At 39.2% G+C, this 17,611-nt stretch overlaps 1 protein-coding gene across 3 annotated transcripts in view; it reads left to right on the top strand.

The window, feature by feature from the left end:
• Window positions 1–17,611, top strand: part of nalcn (sodium leak channel, non-selective) — a 52,562-nt gene that overhangs the window by 17,649 nt on the left and 17,302 nt on the right. For all 3 annotated transcript variants that reach the window (XM_026295483.1, XM_026295485.1, XM_026295484.1), the window contains 5 exons: window positions 4,213–4,344; window positions 5,820–5,987; window positions 8,074–8,265; window positions 9,523–9,660; window positions 10,202–10,276. In XM_026295483.1, coding sequence (XP_026151268.1) covers window positions 4,213–4,344; window positions 5,820–5,987; window positions 8,074–8,265; window positions 9,523–9,660; window positions 10,202–10,276 — 705 coding nt within the window. The remainder of the gene's footprint in view (window positions 1–4,212; window positions 4,345–5,819; window positions 5,988–8,073; window positions 8,266–9,522; window positions 9,661–10,201; window positions 10,277–17,611) is intronic.

The raw sequence follows: 17,611 nt of genomic DNA, 5'->3' as shown, positions 1-17,611 counted from the left end.
GTGCTTATTGACAGTGCCTCATGCTGCGATATGTCTTATGGGCACAGCTGAAAGTTGTCTCACCTCTTGTGTGAGATTGCAGTTTATGTCACACTGACCAGGCAGCCTTTGGGAAGTGAGACTTTTCTGCACTGTTTTAATTGACTGGTAATAAATTTGATAATAAAGTACTCATGTTTAAAACAACAAGCCAGAAGGCTTGATGAAAAGAAGAGATGGCTGTTTAGTTGATTTTCTTTAATATTGTTTTTAATCTTATTTTTTCAGGCATGCACATCCAGAGTGCACTGATAGTTCCCAAATAACAGTTTAATGCCACTTGAAATAGTTTTTTTTTTTGAATTATCTGTACCAATATTTGCATACATAAGTGTATCATTTACAAGAAGGTAAGGTTTGCTTTATTATCAGGCAGATTATGTCAATATTCTCTTGACTAAATGCCAATTAATATGTGGTTTCTACATGCAAACGTCAATGTAATAGTGTGTGCACAGTCAGCACCGAGTGTTTCAAAGATCTAGCCAGAAGCAACACAAATAAATAGCATCCATCAAACAAGTTGGAAGGGATTTCAGAAACACACAAGCTAAGAAACGTAAAACGGCAGGGGAGAGTCATCTTGTCCCACATTTGGTGCTGTTAAAGTGATTCTGATATCTTCAGGCTATATTTGGTGTACCACTGCCATCAGCTGCATTGGGCAAACTTGGCTGTTTTGCCTCGGAAGCTGTATGGGTAGTGTTATCTGGTGAAGTGCACTGCATCTTTACTCAATTTGAAAATGAAGCAGAATGTGAGGCAAAGATTAAAAGGTTATTCTGTGGCAGAGCTGGATGGACAGACTGTATCTCAATTTGACAAAGGTTACAACAGCACAGTGCTCTCCAGCTAACTCTCCGGTTTTTCTTAGCAGCGTGATTCCCAAAAGCTGACAGAGAATATGGGCAAAGTCAGGACCTTGAGAAAATCAACCGTTTCATACACACAAGCATGTACTTTCTGTTCTCTGTCACTCCGTCTCTATGTCTTGCTCCCTACCTCATACACACATACACACACTGTGGTGCATACACACACAACTCTGTTCAGCCAAAACACCCATGGGGGGGAACGTCTGGTTGCTGGAAATGTCAAACTGCTTTGTCACGTCCAATCTCAGTCAGGGGGTCTAACCGCTGTGCAGACTGGGCATGTGTTCTACTGAAACGGTTTTGCTCTGTCAGTCTGGGCTATTAGTTGGACTTCAGATTTGAGACATAACTTAATGATGTGGTGTTTGTGGCTTTTAATAATAAGCTACTGAACTAAGATAATGAGACAACTAGATAGACAAAGTATAGGCAGAAAAAAAATTGAACTAAGTTAAAAGAGCGAAAGAGCACCGATTACAAATTAGGAAGTGGCTGTCTCAATTTTAGAAGCACATTTCAAAGATGTCAAATATTTGGCTAGTATGCTCAGACTTTCACAGCTGTGGATATGACTGCATGTTCATGATGTATTTTCAAAGAACAGCTTAACACCTGTTAAAATAATTGTTTTTGCAGCATCAAGTGGCTGAATTTTTAAACTTTATGCAATAATGGATTGATGCAATCTGCAGTATGTCAATACATTGTGGCCTCATTGTTGGGTGTTGCTACGGATCCGTCAGTGAACATCCCTGACCCCGTATAACCAAGGCCAGAACTGGGTGTGAAGAGCTGATACACACTAGAAAGTTTGTAGCTGGAAAGGGGAGTGTTAAATTAGTTTTTAAAAGCTAAATGTATTTTACCCCAGTATTAAATATTTCACCTACTGATTCTTATTTAATGAAGGAGACAGAAGACTCTAAAACTGTATTTACAGTAGACCATTAGGATCATGGAATACTGCCAAAACAGTGTTATCAATGAAATGTAGATGTGGCATGGTCAGGGTGTTGTGCTGTGGTTGGTCAGCAGAATGGAATTAATAGAAAGCATGCTGTATATTTTATATGCTGGTATGCAAATTAACAAGACCAGATCATTCCACCCAGACCTCCTCCCATATAGTATTTATCTCATTTTGCAGTGCAGTAATACAAAGTCTGGCCTTCCTACTGACACACTGAAATCCTCGTCAGGTAACGAGATCATTTTAAGTGTTGCAATATTTCTTTGAAAGTGGTCAGGCTTTTCACGTAATGTACCCACAAGTTCAGAGTTCTGTCAGATTATTTTTCTACTTTTGCCATCAGCACTTTTTTTTTTACAGCACCGAACACAATTTCAGATCAGGCCTTTTAGACTTTAAAGACTTTGTATGGTGTATGTGTGTGGGACGGGGGATGGCAATGGGCCCGTTTTCATGTGGTGAATTTGATCTTTCCAGCAATGCTGCAAAAACTCTTCATCTGTCTGAAGTCTTCCTCTCATATTTCACTTTTTCAGTCTTTCCTTGCCAGTTTCACATGCAAGTCTTTTTTTGGAGTGAATGATTCTTCCCACTCACAAGCTGTTCATTCTGCCACATAAATGCAGTTCAAGGCTTTGATCACATCTGTCATATTGTCTCAGTTTCACATTTACTGTGTTTGTCTGAATGAGGAGCCCGTGTTTTTGTCTGATTGCTTATTTGGGCTGAATTACTCACCTGCTTTAGTGTCACGATTCTTTCCATATCATTTAGTTTCCTTAGTTTTCATGTAGGCTGTTTTATTTAAATTAAATGGTGGTAAGGACTGCTGCAGTAGGTATGCAGCTGTTAAATTAAATGTTAAATCAAATCTGTTTTGTTTGTTAGAGTGATGATGATGATGATGATGATATTGTTCTTATTATTAGTGGTAATACTGCACTACATACTGGTGGCTGGTCAGGGAAGTACAGTTTATCCTTTTCTCCTACCAAAATGAAGTTGTCTCAAGTCTTTACAGTACAAACACTTTTATTAGAACACAACCATCTTTTCTAAGAGTTCTGGTTACAAGATAGATAGATGTCAACTGGCACTTAGCTTTGGCAAATAGCATTCTTTCATCTAGGAATCTGGACCATCAGTTGATTCGTTATGACTTAATGCATGGATGGAGACAATTATTTGTAATAAAACTACTTAAGACTCTTAATTGTTCTTTTTGCCCTAATGACACCCCAGTGATATTTAGATATGTGGTATGGAAATGTCAAAATGTGACTTGAGGAAAGAAGGAAGGTCAGGGGTAGTGGTGCATTATGGTAGGGAACAGGCTCAGTTGCAAGTGTTATGATTTGTCGATTAATTGTGTTCCTTCAAGCAAAGGAAGTACTACTTTATATTTTGATTTGTTTTCACTTTTACTGACTTTTTATATTTCCAGTTAAATGTCTATATGACGTGTTGTTGTAATTATTTATTTGCATTCATCATACTCCACAGTATACTGCTGTGAAGACCTTTGCAAGGGGACATTAAGTGATGAGAATGCATAACTGATGTGACTGTGTATCCTTGCAGTGTAGTGGAACAAAAGCAGATACATCATTGAGTTAAGTTTTAATATATATAACAATAAGAAATGACTTTCTATGCCTGATGTAGCTGAAGCCACTGTCATTTCCATTGGAGATAGCATTTATTGTCCCTGCTTTCGGCTATCTGAATACACGCTGATTCTGTTGTCTGGCTGGATGTTTCTCTCAGCAGCCATTGAAAGGCTCCTGATTGCTTTGAATTTCTTACAGTTTAGCTGCTAGTCCTCTTAGCCAGTTTCCACATCTCCTTCTATCTCACTGTATGTCCAACTTACCATACCCATACTACGGCTGTCCACCCTCAGTTCTCCGCAGCGTTTTAGTTTTTAGGAAGCAGTGTAAAACACAAAGGTTTAGTCTGCCTAAATCAGATTTTGAATAAAACACAACAAAAAGATGTTTGCTCACTTTTTTACTCATTGCCATTGTTTTTGCTGTTTCGAAGACCGTACAGCTTGAATAATTCAGTCTTATTCAGTGGTACAATATACTGCACCCATCTGTCTGTCTTGTTTGTCTGAGTAACCTTCCTTCGATCAAAGTGTTTTTTTTTTAAATCTCAAACAGTGCTGAAATTTTTATCATGGTGTTGCTGGCTTATATCCAAACACGAAGTTCAATGGGAAACAAATGAAAATGGCTTTGGGTTTTATATGCACTTCTTAGCTCCTCTTTGCCTGCTGTGTACAATTTACATTGATTGTAAGTGAACACTGCTCTGTTTCCACAGCAACTGATGCGGTCCTCTGTGTTCCACATGTTCATCCTGAGCATGGTCGCTGTGGACGTCATTGTTGCTGCTAGCAACTATTATAAGGGCGAGAACTATCGACGGCACTATGATGAGTTTTACCTGGCAGAGGTGAGATGGTTTTTTTTAAATGTCCATGCTAAAGCCTTTTTTTTTAAGTATTAATGCAGCTTAACACAACTGTATGTGATCATGCTGCGTTATGTAAAAAGCTTATTAAATGATGCTTTTTCTCTGTATTATTGGGAATGTCCTCTATGGCAGTGTTATGGTATGTTATTAAAAGGGATTTAATCCTGCATAATCTGAGCACCTCATGATTACTCCCCTGTCTTCTCACATGAAGCAAATCTAAATTTTAAGATATGTCCACTAGGTTATAATCCATTCATCTCTATATGAGATTTATTTATTATTGCTTTAAAGTAAGCAAACGCACATGTGCCACTATATGTATTAAGAAGGTTCACTGTCATCAGTATGCAGGTGGTAAAGCACCAGCAAAGATGGTGAGGAGTGTGCCAATCTCCCCGTCCCCTTCAGAACCTCTCTCTCACCTACAGCTGAATAGAGGAGATAAGGAATGGAAAAAAACACAGAGAGCATTACCTTCTCTCACTCCTTTCACCCATAACATGCACCCATCGATCTGCAGATTTGTTCCAAGTATGTGTGAAGGCTGTGTAGGGAATATAGAAAATTGAGGCACTGGCTTGAGAGGTAAATTGAGAAAAACACATTTTATTGGTGAGGTGCCAGTTTTATTCTCTCTTTATTGCATTTTACCCTGCTGAAGACAGTGGTGGAAGAGGTGTTCAGATCCTATACTTAAAGGAGTCCTCCAGTGATTTATTGTTTTACTTATATAAAATTGGGAAACTACAACAGGAAAAGACAGTTTTATGGGGTGAATGGTCAAATGCAATGCAACGGAAACGGATACATCTTGATGTTTAGTCCCTGCTACAGGGTCAAGCTCCAAATCAGTCTATTTTTCCCATGTTTTTTTAACCATCCTTGGCTGGTGAAAGCTGGAGCCTTTCACACTTAATGCTCACAATTTTGATTCATTAACACACAAGTGAAGACTATACTGCTGGGTAGTGAAATGGAACTGCCTTTAGCTATATATATGGTATATATTTTAAATAAATGGTGCTGAGTCAAAAGTATAACAGTAGAAAATGTTATATATGTCCACAGACATATAACAGTAGAAAATAAAGATAGAAAAAAAAAGTAAACTGGGTAAAACCCAAATACCCTCCAATTAAAAAAATAGTACTTATGTAAATATACATAGTTACATTCCACCACTGTCCAAGACCATGCAGTCTTTCAGTACAAAATTAATTAGTCATCAGATTGTTGGAGAAATTCACTGCATTTTGCTCCTAAGTTGTTCACCTCATTAAACAAGTTTGCATCCAGTTACAGTCTGAGCCGACACTGCACCTGAACCACGTTTTGAAGCAGTGATAATTTCTTGATGAACAACTATTAAAATGTGTCACTTTATTAAGAAAGAAGTTACCTGTATCCATAGAGCCGTATACCTGAGTTCTGTTTTCTTCATTCCCTCCTAGGTTGCTTTTACTGTCTTATTTGACCTGGAAGCTCTTCTGAAGATCTGGTGTCTCGGCTTTACTGGCTACATTAGCTCCTCTTTGCACAAGTTTGAGTCTCTGCTGGTGGTTGGCACCACGTTGCACATCTACCCTGACCTCTATCATTCCCAGTTCACCTACTTTCAGGTATGAAAAAAGATGCACAAATGCATACTTGGAAAAGGTATGATATTTGGGAAAAGGTATGATATGTCTTTAATGAGCCTTGACCATACAGGATGCCCTGATCCTGCCTGTCTCTCTCAACAGCTGTCATCTACACATGTCCATGGCTTACACTCAAGCAAACATATAAACACTTTTACTGTACAAATAATGATTGAATTCCTATCAATAATAATTGCACATTTATTTTATAACATTCTAAATATTCATGGTACACATTTTCCAAAATACATATCTGTAGTAATGCTTTTATTAAATGTGTTTCCTTCCTTCAGTCTTTTCAGTAGGGTATGGAATTTAACTTATAGGGACATGAAACAACAGTTCCCATAAAAAGCCCACATATTATAATACCATAATATTGCATGGTGCATAAAGTGGTTTTGAAAAGTCTTTTCTTACTTATGTTGCTGTGATGCTTGTTAGAGGCTTTATTATCCTAATTACAGCAACTATAATTAACAAAATAAATATATAATAATGCAGATGTCAGTGGAGGAAGTGTTAAAAATAATGACCAGCTTTGGTTTTATGCAAATTAGCATTTTTTTTCTCTCCACAATACAAACTAGGAACAATTTAAGATGTACACATAAGTGTTTGTTTGTTTGTTTGTTTTTCAAAACCACAGTTAAAGGTTAGTCTTTCCAACTGGGCTTCAGTCTGGACATGCTTGCATGCTTCAGAGCCCTAAATAGATCCCTCCGCCCATACACCCACCATAACACGTGCTGTCTAGGTGTTCAGTGACTTCAGAAGCATCAGAATTTAAAACTCCAGCCAGTTTGGAGATTGCATAATTTTTGGACTCTGTTGGGGATGCACTGATTCGATTCTGGCTATTGGTGTCTGGCCAACATGGGTTTAAAACACTGGATTGAATATCTGTGACAGAGACAATGTGACACATTACACAATTCAGTCTTATGGTAAGAACTGCTTTGTCTTGCAACAGGCTCGAGCCAGAAGTGCACATATTGTATGCACACAGCTGGAAAGCCATTCTCTTTGTGTTGTTTAGAGTTAATCATTGGTAGCACCAGTATTATTTAAAGAAAAGAATGTTTTGATTCAGCCATGCAACAACATGTTGTCATACAGGCTGAACTGTGATCATCTCTGGTTAGAAGTAATTTGTTTGACTCATGAAAGATGTAACATTCAACATTGCTAATTGCTCATCTCATTTCAGCATTTGAGGAGTCAAGATATCTTTTTATCTTGAAACAATTGCATTTATTTCTAAAAAAACAGACTTGACATGAAAAAATATACATTTAACATTATTTTTTGCATCTTTTGCCCTTAACAGTCATGTTGCAGTTCGTGTTTGGTATTAATGGAGGTCATTACATTAAGCTATAGCTTCAATAGTGGTGTTTTTATCAATAATTCAAGTCATTAGTGTTGGGGACAAAAAGCCAAGCAAGGTCAGTATGTCCTTATATCCTCTGTGAACTTTTAGCCTTAGACTTTTTATAAAATGGGTAGTGGTTGTCCTGCTCTGTCAGGAGAAGGAGGTAGTGTCTACCCATCTCATCAGTCATGATGCTGTAAGCTGTATCACTGTATTTGTTTGCTTTAGATTCACAGTCACAGGTCGAGAACAGCATCACAGCTCCTTTATTTCAGTGTATATGTGGGAAATGGGAAATATCCATTAATTTGGCTTACAGCTGTACTCTAAGAAAAATGTCTAGCTAGAGGCATAACAGAGGGAGGCTCGATCAATAGCTGCTCTCTGGATTCCCGATCAAAGCCTGACCAAGATGCATTACCTTTTGGGGATTGTTGTCACCACAAGCAATTTAGGGGCAAAGCCCACTGACACAGCACAATATCACTGCACCTTTTCCACTGGGCCAAAATCAATGCTTTTTATATAATCAATATATAATTGATGTGCTTCTGCTGCATGTTTGTTTTTATGACTATGATATTTAGTTTTAGCTCTCTTTAAAATAAACAAATTCTATGCTGTATAACAGTGGCCAAACAAATAGCAATCTTACATTAAAGATTCATGTTTTATATTTCTTTCTCTCAGGTGCTACGTGTGGTGCGTTTGATCAAGATTTCTCCAGCACTAGAGGACTTTGTCTATAAGATATTTGGGCCAGGTAAAAAACTGGGAAGCCTGGTAGTGTTCACAGCTAGCCTTCTCATCGTCATGTCAGCCATCAGTCTGCAGATGTTCTGCTTTGTGGAGGAGCTGGACCGTTTTACCACGTTCCCCAGGGTAAGAAACCTCTCACACCCTGTCACCAGCATATTTAAAAAAAAAAAGGCCATTTGGCCTGTTTAAGACAGGTTTGTGTAGGATTGTGCCTTTAGTTTTTTTCTTAGGTTAGGTTACATGTTCTATGCTCACATGAATCACAGTTGCTTAGTCATATTCTTAGACTAGTTTATTGAACAGACATTTGATTTTGCTAAACATGATAGTCTTAGCATTTCTATGTTATTAATATGTGTCACCTATATTTCAGTACTTTGTTTTCACCTACATAAACACTAAGCAACTGGTAAACCTTCTAAAGTGACCCAAACACTCCCAGTGTAAAAATGGCTCCCAGATTATTTTTCATGGAAACATCAATTGTATTATACATTTGAAGCTGAGGTAGTATTTAAAATATACCAAATCATTTTAGTAATTCATAGGAGCAGTTCCAGAAGGACACCTTAGACACCTTAGGAAGCTTGCAGATGTTGATGATGGGTTGCAACAGATCAGAACAGGTCAACAGATGTAGTTCCTCCTTTGATATGAAGCTCTTATGAAACTCTTTCTCTCTCATTAGCCACATCTTTCCCTTCTCATCTTGTTTCTTCATTCCAACATTTGACTGATCCCAGGCACAGTGGGGCATGAAGGGTTGCTTATAAACTGATCCCACTTGTACGCTGTGCTGTCATTCTCTTTCTCATTCTCTGTACCTGTTCCTGTATTGCTTGTGCCTCTACACACACACAAGTGTGCACACAGACAGGCACACATCGTAGTTAATGATATTTGGCGGTCTCCCCTATGGGCAGACTTGTTGCTTGGTGTATCTGCGGTGACTGGGACATGGTAGTAGGTGGGCAGGGCTAGGAGGGAGGGGGCTGCTGTCTGGGAGGTGAGCAAGCACAGTTGTGCCATTTGACTCCAAGGGCTAATGTGTCACAGATGGCTGTTCCCTACACCTTCATCTGACCTCTATAATGTAGATAAGAGGGTGGCTGTCTACTCACTTCCCCCCTTCTCTCCCTGGTTTATGTTTAAATATCTTACAATCAGTTGAACAGGATGGTCAGAAGGGGATATGTGCATCATCTGTGTGATATTTGCTCTCTTGTGAAAAAGCATTTTTCAAATGTCAAATCTGTCTGTTTCTCTGTGTAATTTCCTCCATGTCTCGGTCTTTCTGTCTCTCTCCCACTTGTGTATTCATTTGCCCTCTTCAGACTTCTGCCTCTCACTCTCTCTTATCTTGTGCTTTCCTCCCTGTAGGCATTCATGTCCATGTTCCAGATCTTAACCCAGGAGGGCTGGGTAGATGTCATGGACCAGACTCTAGTGGCTGTAGGTCATATGTGGGCTCCGGTAGTAGCCATTTACTTCATCCTCTACCATCTGTTTGCTACCCTGGTGAGGAACTTACTGTGCTGCTTGAAATGTAGAAGCCAAATCAACTGAAGAAATTGTCAAATTTTGAGTTTTTGGTTAAATGTGTTTTAGTACGTTGTACATTTGCTGCAGTATCCTATTCACACTAATTCGGCTTTGGTCAGTAAACGCAGATTGAAGAAGAAAAAAAAAAAAGGAAAAAGGATACAAGTATTTTTTTCTTAATGCATTCAATTAGTGCTCCCACCCCTTCAGTGTTCTCTCAAGTGGTACATCTAATCACAGTTAATCAGACTTGCAGGCGTAAGAAGTGCTGACATTTCAGTGTTTGGCCCTCTGATATGGGGATCATTCAGACAGCTCAGACTCTCTCTGGATGACTCACACCTCTCCCAGACAGGCAGGATGTCTTCCAGGACAGAACAATCAACACATATAATTACTGCACAGACTACTTTTAAAAAAGTATTCGCTATATTATGGTGGTAATAATGACATTAAGATATTGGAATGTATTTACACACAGCATTTGTTCTCATGCGCATCCTCTTGTTCATTTTAGATTCTGCTCAGTCTTTTTGTGGCTGTTATCTTGGACAATTTGGAGTTGGATGAAGACCTGAAGAAACTCAAACAGGTAAATTACTGTATGAGCAGAGACTGACAATGCTAGGAGTTTATCTAATTGTGTATGAAATTCAGTATCCACAAATTAGTGTATATCTGGTAGATTTGAGCATTCTCTGAGTTACAGGTTGCCTTGTGCAGCAGGATTACATTTTACAAGCTCAGTTTTCACTGAATGATTTAAATTTCAGCCCAGTCAGACGAATCTGCAAACGTTTGGATGATAATGTGACTCAGCACCTCACCAATCTCCCGTGCCTTGCCTGCAGCTATTAAAACTAGGTGTTGCTGATATAAAATGACACATGATCCTCCAACTGCAAAAGAGAAAATTGATAAGGTGGGCAGACATCTTGTGTCCCCTAGAAAATCAAAAAGGGATTAGGCAAAATCCAGAATAACAGTCCAATAAGATGTGTGTATAATGAAGACCTTACATTAAATTCATTTGTCTTATTCAAGTTTATCCATGCCAGGACACAGTAATCAAAGCTAAAAATTGTGACATGGCATTGGAAAGTTACAGTGGACTTGATTTATTGTACAGAAATTTCCTGTCATTAATAAAATTACAGTGACATTTCTGTAAAAAGCCTTCATTTATCAGGTAGAAAAACAATAGTGAATGAGCACATTTGAAAATGACATTTTCTCTCCCCTTGATCTGATTTGCCTACTCATTTGTCTGCTGCCTGCCATTTTTGCTTGTTGTGTGCTGCTTTAATTTATTTAAAAAACAAGCACTTTCTGTTGCTCCCCTGTGAAGAGTGACAGGGTTGAATTATATGCCCACATGTGAGCAGGACTCCAAGTAATGTTTTCATTTTCACCTTTTTGGGGCTCTTCTCTGGAGGGTTGAGTAAGTGGGCAATTAACTTGGAAAAAAAAAAAAGCAAAACCTTGTGTGGAAAAAAATGGCACTTAGTTGGTGAAGTCTAGCTGCAGGCACATTTCTACAGGGAGACCGGTAATTTATTAAAAAATGCTTCAAATTAAAGCACTCCATCAGTTTATGTTTGTGTTTGTAGCCATACAATACTGTTACAGAATAGATTTCCACATACACGCATTCTCATTTTAATACTGCACGCTCAGAGATGGTTGGCAGGTTTCAGCTTGTCTGGACAGGTTATTAGCCACCCACAGCTGAGTGATTAGGTGCAGTGACTGTAAAATTGCCTATTTTACAGGTGCTTCAATCACAGATACAGGGACTGACTATAAATAGACCATAGATGGTGATCACCTTCTCACAAGAAACGGCTTCTGCAAACATGGCAAAAGCCTAGTGACATGTGACATGTCCAGTCTTCTTACAAGAAATACACACGTGGGATGCGAAACAAGTTACGTGGTTCGTGATGACTCATTCCTGCATGGATTTTGATGAATGAGTTCATTGAGGTGGTTTAATATTTGTATTTGTCCTTAATGTGACATGTCCATGGCAGGCTCTTTAAAAAAAAAAAGAAAAAATATTAGCAGAGAAAAAATATGAGCTGTGTTGTTTCAGTGAGTGTTATGAGTATGGGATGGTTATTAATTGATACTTAGAGTGAGTGCTTGACACATTAATGCCGTGTGTATTCTCTCCTCTTGGACATTTGGTTCCTTTTTTTGACAGTTGGTCGAGCACACACACAGTTGCTATGCTTAAATTAACTGGGAATAATGGAACAACTAATTGAAGCTGAATAAACTATTCAAATAGTGAGATCATGCAAATGTTTGTATTTTGTGTTGGTGTTACTGGGAGCTAAATGAGAGATGGTGTGTGTGCTGTGCGTGTGGAAAGTTGAATGCTATACAGAAATTTCCAATACTGGGAAAAATCGCATAATGTATACACTTAGATGGGTATACATCACTTAGAATTGACATTTATTGGCTAATTTGTCATAGTGAGTAAATCAATGTTGCATTTACTGCTACGTGGAAAATTGAATCTGTACCTGCTGTGGAGAAAAATAGGGTTTTGAAAGCTCTTTATGATAGTGTGTCGTGCCCTAACGTCCCATCCTCCATCATGCTCATGCTCATGTCAGCTCTCCTTTGTATTTTGCCCCCACCCATGAAATACTTCAGGCATGCGGGACGTGTGTGGTTGCAGGTGTGCCAGCAGAGTCTTTGTGTGTGTGTGTCTGGTCTGCACATTTCACATTAAACTGCAAAATCACATGCAGTGAAGCTTTGAGCAGTAAGACCCACCTGCATAGCACAATTATGCATGATGTCACTGAACTAGTATTTAAATAATTTTCTGTATAGAGCATGTTGGTGAGTCAATGCCAGTGTTGTGTTATAATAAATATAGAAATGTAAATACCTGTGAGTCATTACATACAAGAAATACACACCTATGAACCCAAGCAGCCTGTTTGTACTCTTACAGTATGTTCAAACAGAATCAACTTTTGACCTGGAGCTCAGAATCGATGTTGACTAATACCAGTAGTACTGCAAATGTAAACATAACTCGTCTATAGGCCCCTACGATCATTCTTAAACCGATTTACCTTGAGTTTCAGCTTAATGGAGCTAGTAGCAGTATTTCTCAAACTCCCACCATTTCATCTGCTCAAATCTGCTCCATTACTGCCTATATCTGCTCTCAGTGGAGCATTAATGAGGCAGGCAGGGAACACTTTTTGATCATCATTATGTCGTTAGCAAGGAAGGTTTACATTTCCACCTGTCACTCCATGAGTATAAACTACTTCTGTTGCCATGGCCAGGTGTGTGTTTGTGTGAAGCAACACGACTACTGTGTCTGCCCATGTTGCTGATTTGATAATGACATCATCAATAGGGCATGTAGCTATAAACATCTGTCATCATTTGTATGCTGATTGCAGCCCAGGCTTTCAGGGGAATGACTTGCATCTGTCAACCTTGACAGACCATTTGTCTTGATTTGGTTTTCCATCTGAGAGTCAAAGCTTGAAACATTGGACGAAGCACAGAGGCTTGTGGGTAGTTGCACTGTGATCAAGAGGATCTGTGGTACCACGCTGTCCTGTAATATCTGGTTTCTTTAATGTTGCGTGATGTGAGCTGTTGGAAAGTGCAGTTCTGAGTCTGCATTGTAATCACAGTCTGAGGAGAGGAAGTAATTAGGTTTATCCCACACAAATAACGCACACACAAAACATACATACAGTAAGCACACAGAAAGACCGATCATTAATCGTTAATCATTAGGGAGGTGAGATTAAGCAGGGCTGCAGCTAATGAGCAACTGGTTTATTCCACCATAGTGATGAGACAGGAGTACAGAACTAGCTGGAATTTATTAATCACACACACACACACACACACACACACACACACCAGTGCAGGCTCCACTCATCACTGCTGATTAGGATAATGCATTTATTGCGTAAAATTAGGTTTGCTGCAATTTTTAATGAAATGAAGTCTGGGACAGGAGAAAGGTAGACAGCAGAGGAAAACAAGAGAAGGGAGTAAATTGCCCGCTGCCCCCCCCAGGTGTGTTTGTGCTCATAGCTGATGTGAAACCTAGGAGAGTTTTGAGCAGCTCATGAATCTATCATCTGAAAATATTTATAATGTGTGGCAGAAGCAGATGTGGATTTCATATTAAGTAATCTGCTTTCTAATTTGTGTTGCACACTTTTGTGTCCCTGGCATCACTGCGGTGGCACAGTCAAACACATTTTCACTACACTGAAGCATGAACATTTGCTAACATCACATAACAGCTAACCCACATAGAATGTTTTAGTGATTCGCAGATAACATTTTGCAAAAACATTTAACTGGAATACACTTTCACATGTTTTTAATGATTTTTTTTGCGAATAACAGGTATTTCAAAAATTGATGAGATTGCAAAATGTATTTTGAGCGAGTTAGAGGCCATCACCTTTAAAGCAAAACACGATTCCCTGTTTAGAGCTAGTGTTTGGTTTGTCCATTCTGGTCTGCTGTAGAAATACTGTATTCCATTTCTGCTAATGGAGCACTCTAAATATACACATTAAATCTTTAAAGAGTAACATTCTTTAAATACATTACAGCATTACAGTGGCCCTCTTCTCTTTTCCCTGTATAAATTCAAGAAATGCTTTCCACTGTTTTTCTTTTTTCTTTTGATATTTTTTAAATAATTTGCTATGTAGAGTACTGAATCCTTAGTTGGCAGTGGTCTTAAAGCCACAGAGATACTTCGAAAATGTCATAGCTGCAAGCGATATAAAATACAAGTTTTCTTATTAGATGTTTTTGGTGCCCGTTATTTCTCTACCTTCATCTACAGTGCAACAAATTTGTGATGGGAGAGAGTGATGGCCCATCTTTCATCTCCATCCCCCAAATCATTCCTGTTCCTGCCCTCAGAGCAATGTCTGCAGGACCAGAGGAAGGTGCAGGTGAAGGGGAAAATGTTTATGCTGTCGGTAGATATCAACCAAATAAAAAAAACAAAAAATGTGTTTACCCCTAAGGGCAGGGATGATGATGACAATGTGTGTGTCTCGGTGTGCATATGAGTATGAATTCAGTGGGAATTAATTTGTGTGTATGTGCGTGTGCACACATACACACTAATGTTTGCATCTCTGATTATGTTTCTGTGAGAGTGGAAGTGTCTGGCAATCAAACAGGTCCTCAGGCCAGGTAGACAAGTCATGGGGAGCATAGCTGAGAAGTTGTTTAATAAGAGCCAGGAAAAGATCAAGAGAAATTCAAAACTACATTTGCTTCATCTACGATCTGTTTACATAATGCATGCAGAAAAACATTTGATTCCTTTGCACAATGAGCTCTGAAGCCTCTCACTCTGTCCTTTGACGCATATCAAATCTCTTGTATTTGCATGTTATGTCTTCAAAAGTCTGTATTGGCTGTCATGTTATTGTTTGATGTATTTATATTTTTACTCTCATGCACACTATAAATATTTGTATCTGTCTCAAATAAATTGCTTAATGTTATGGAAAATAGATGCACCAGACAAAGCAGAACAATTTCCACAAGCAAAATGCTGTTTTGGTTCATGAAAGGACACACTCATACATACATACATACCCTTAATAATTTGTCAAGGTGTTGCAACCAAATCCCTTGTACTCCGTTGTCCTGTGTGCACCCAATAGCTTCTGGCTTTTGTTATTTCAGAGCCAGAACAACAGTGGCCTTGAGAAAGGATTTCATCTGCACATACTTGATAATGTTTGCTGTGGTAAATATTAGAGTGCCAGATTAATTGATCATGTCTAGACATGTACAGTAATGGAGACCACTGTGTATGAAATCATGCTGCCATGTGGTACAAAGTCTACAGATGTAAAATAAAGATTATGATTGAATGTTGTTCAGGGATTTATGGCTGCACCTGAGAAGTGTGTGTGTGTGTGTGTGTGTGTGTGTGTGTGTGTGTGTGTGTGTGTGTGTGTGTGTGTGTGTGTGTGTGTGTGTGTGTGTGTGTGTGTGTGTGTGTGTGTGTGTGCGCGCGCGCATTTCGTCTCTTTGAATCATATAGGTCTATGTGACCATCAGCTGTGTGGTGAGATGCATGATGATAGATGACTGCTGTCTCAGATCTCCAGTATATTACCAGTTTAACATGAGTGAGGGTGTGTGAACAGATGCACATCTAAACACTGTGGGGAGTTAAACAGATCACAGACCAAAGGTGTGATGTGGCACAGAGGTAATCAGATTGTTGCCACCTGTGGCGCAGAGAGAAGCGTGGCAGGGATGACGCGTTGTTGTCAGCTTCAGTCTTCTCTTTGTCCACATTTGTCAGTTGCACAGTCAGTTATCTTGTGGTGTCTGTGAGAAATCAAAGAGAGGAAGGAGGAGCTGGGAGAGGAAGATGGAGTGAGTGATAGAGGTGGAGGAAGCGATAAGCACATAGGAGGGGAGGAAAGAGGGATGTCTACTTTGGGTATAAATGAAATTTAGGATGAGTAGTCACTGTTCCACAGCTGTGACAGGAACATACAGTGTCACTGTGGCAACAGTGACATGATGAGCGTTCCTCCTCTTCTTCATACTGATGTGTGTCCATATGAGGTGGCTATTTGTACATGTGCACTGTGGCTGCTGTGTGTTCTGACTGCAGCCACAATATTTCAAACGGCACTCAGCATTGAATATACTGTACATTTGTTAAGGAGAATTTAGTTTGATCAAATGCTTTATAGAGTGGTTGTATTATGGCTTCCCACCAAGAATTTTATTATTTATGAATTAAACTAAAAGCCTGTCCACCATTTATGTGATTTAATGGTCCAAGGACTTATTTGCGGATTTAGTGGAGAAGAGGAAAGGCGAGAAAGACAGAGAGGGAACGGAGAAAAAAGAGCGTACCCCTTGGAGAATCCTAATACTGTGTGTTCTTATCTCTTGAAGGTCACCTTCAGTTTTCTGTTGCAAAACACCCCAGGCATTGTGCCCCTGCCATGTTCTAAAACTAGCATTAACTAACATACACACACACTACAGTTAACAGACACAGGCACATACAAACACCAAAATAATACCTAGGTATACACTTATTTTCATTTTTCATTTTTAAATCTTTCCGTGTTGTTTCTCTGTTCAACTGCACATACATTTATTTTGTTCCTATATGTTTTAGTAAAGTCACCCACTGGTTATTGCAACCAGATGTTGCATAAACAAAGAATTGAAATGAAGGCTGATGTGGAGGCATAATAAGGAACTTTTGAAGGCATTTGGACCTAATTTTGTTCTTTGGCATTTTAGCCTTCACTGGTATGTAGTAAAGAAATATTAGGAGAATTACATGCATCTAAGGCTCCCAGCCAGGAATGTTACAGTTATGTGGTATGAGTGTTACCAGGATGCCTAATTAGCATGAGACCTCAACCTAATACATGCAGCTGAACACAATATGGTTTTGATATTAAGACAGTGGTATAAAAATTACCTGTGGTTGTTTTGGGTGTTGGAGTTTCCTACTGTATTAGTGGTTCACAGGCGTTGTGGTTTCACAGCAGTTCTTCCACATAGCTCATTACCCAGCAAATGAGAGGAGAGGGTGACCCTGTCCACTCCCTCTCAGTTCTTCCACCCCTGGGTATTACAGCCAGACTTTCCAAGTATTAATATTACCTACAGTTGATAGTATCCACATTTAATAGTACTTGCAGTTGTTTTGAGTGTTGGAGGTAGCTATCAGAGGTTTACGGGCTGTGTGGCTTTACGGCGGCTTTACAGCATGGCTCATTACCCAGCTAATGAGAGGAGAGGGTGACCCTGCTAACGTGCTCTCACTTCTTCAAGCCCTGGGTATTACAGTTAGACTGGTCTAAGGCCAGTGGAACCCAAGTCAGACTCAAGGGAATGCAGAGTG

The sequence above is a fragment of the Mastacembelus armatus genome, chromosome 21 (genome assembly GCF_900324485.2).
Source record: "Mastacembelus armatus chromosome 21, fMasArm1.2, whole genome shotgun sequence".
NCBI classification, from domain to species: Eukaryota; Metazoa; Chordata; class Actinopteri; order Synbranchiformes; family Mastacembelidae; genus Mastacembelus; species Mastacembelus armatus.
Note: the sequence above shows the minus strand (reverse complement) of the source record. Positions and strands in the feature narration are given on the sequence as shown.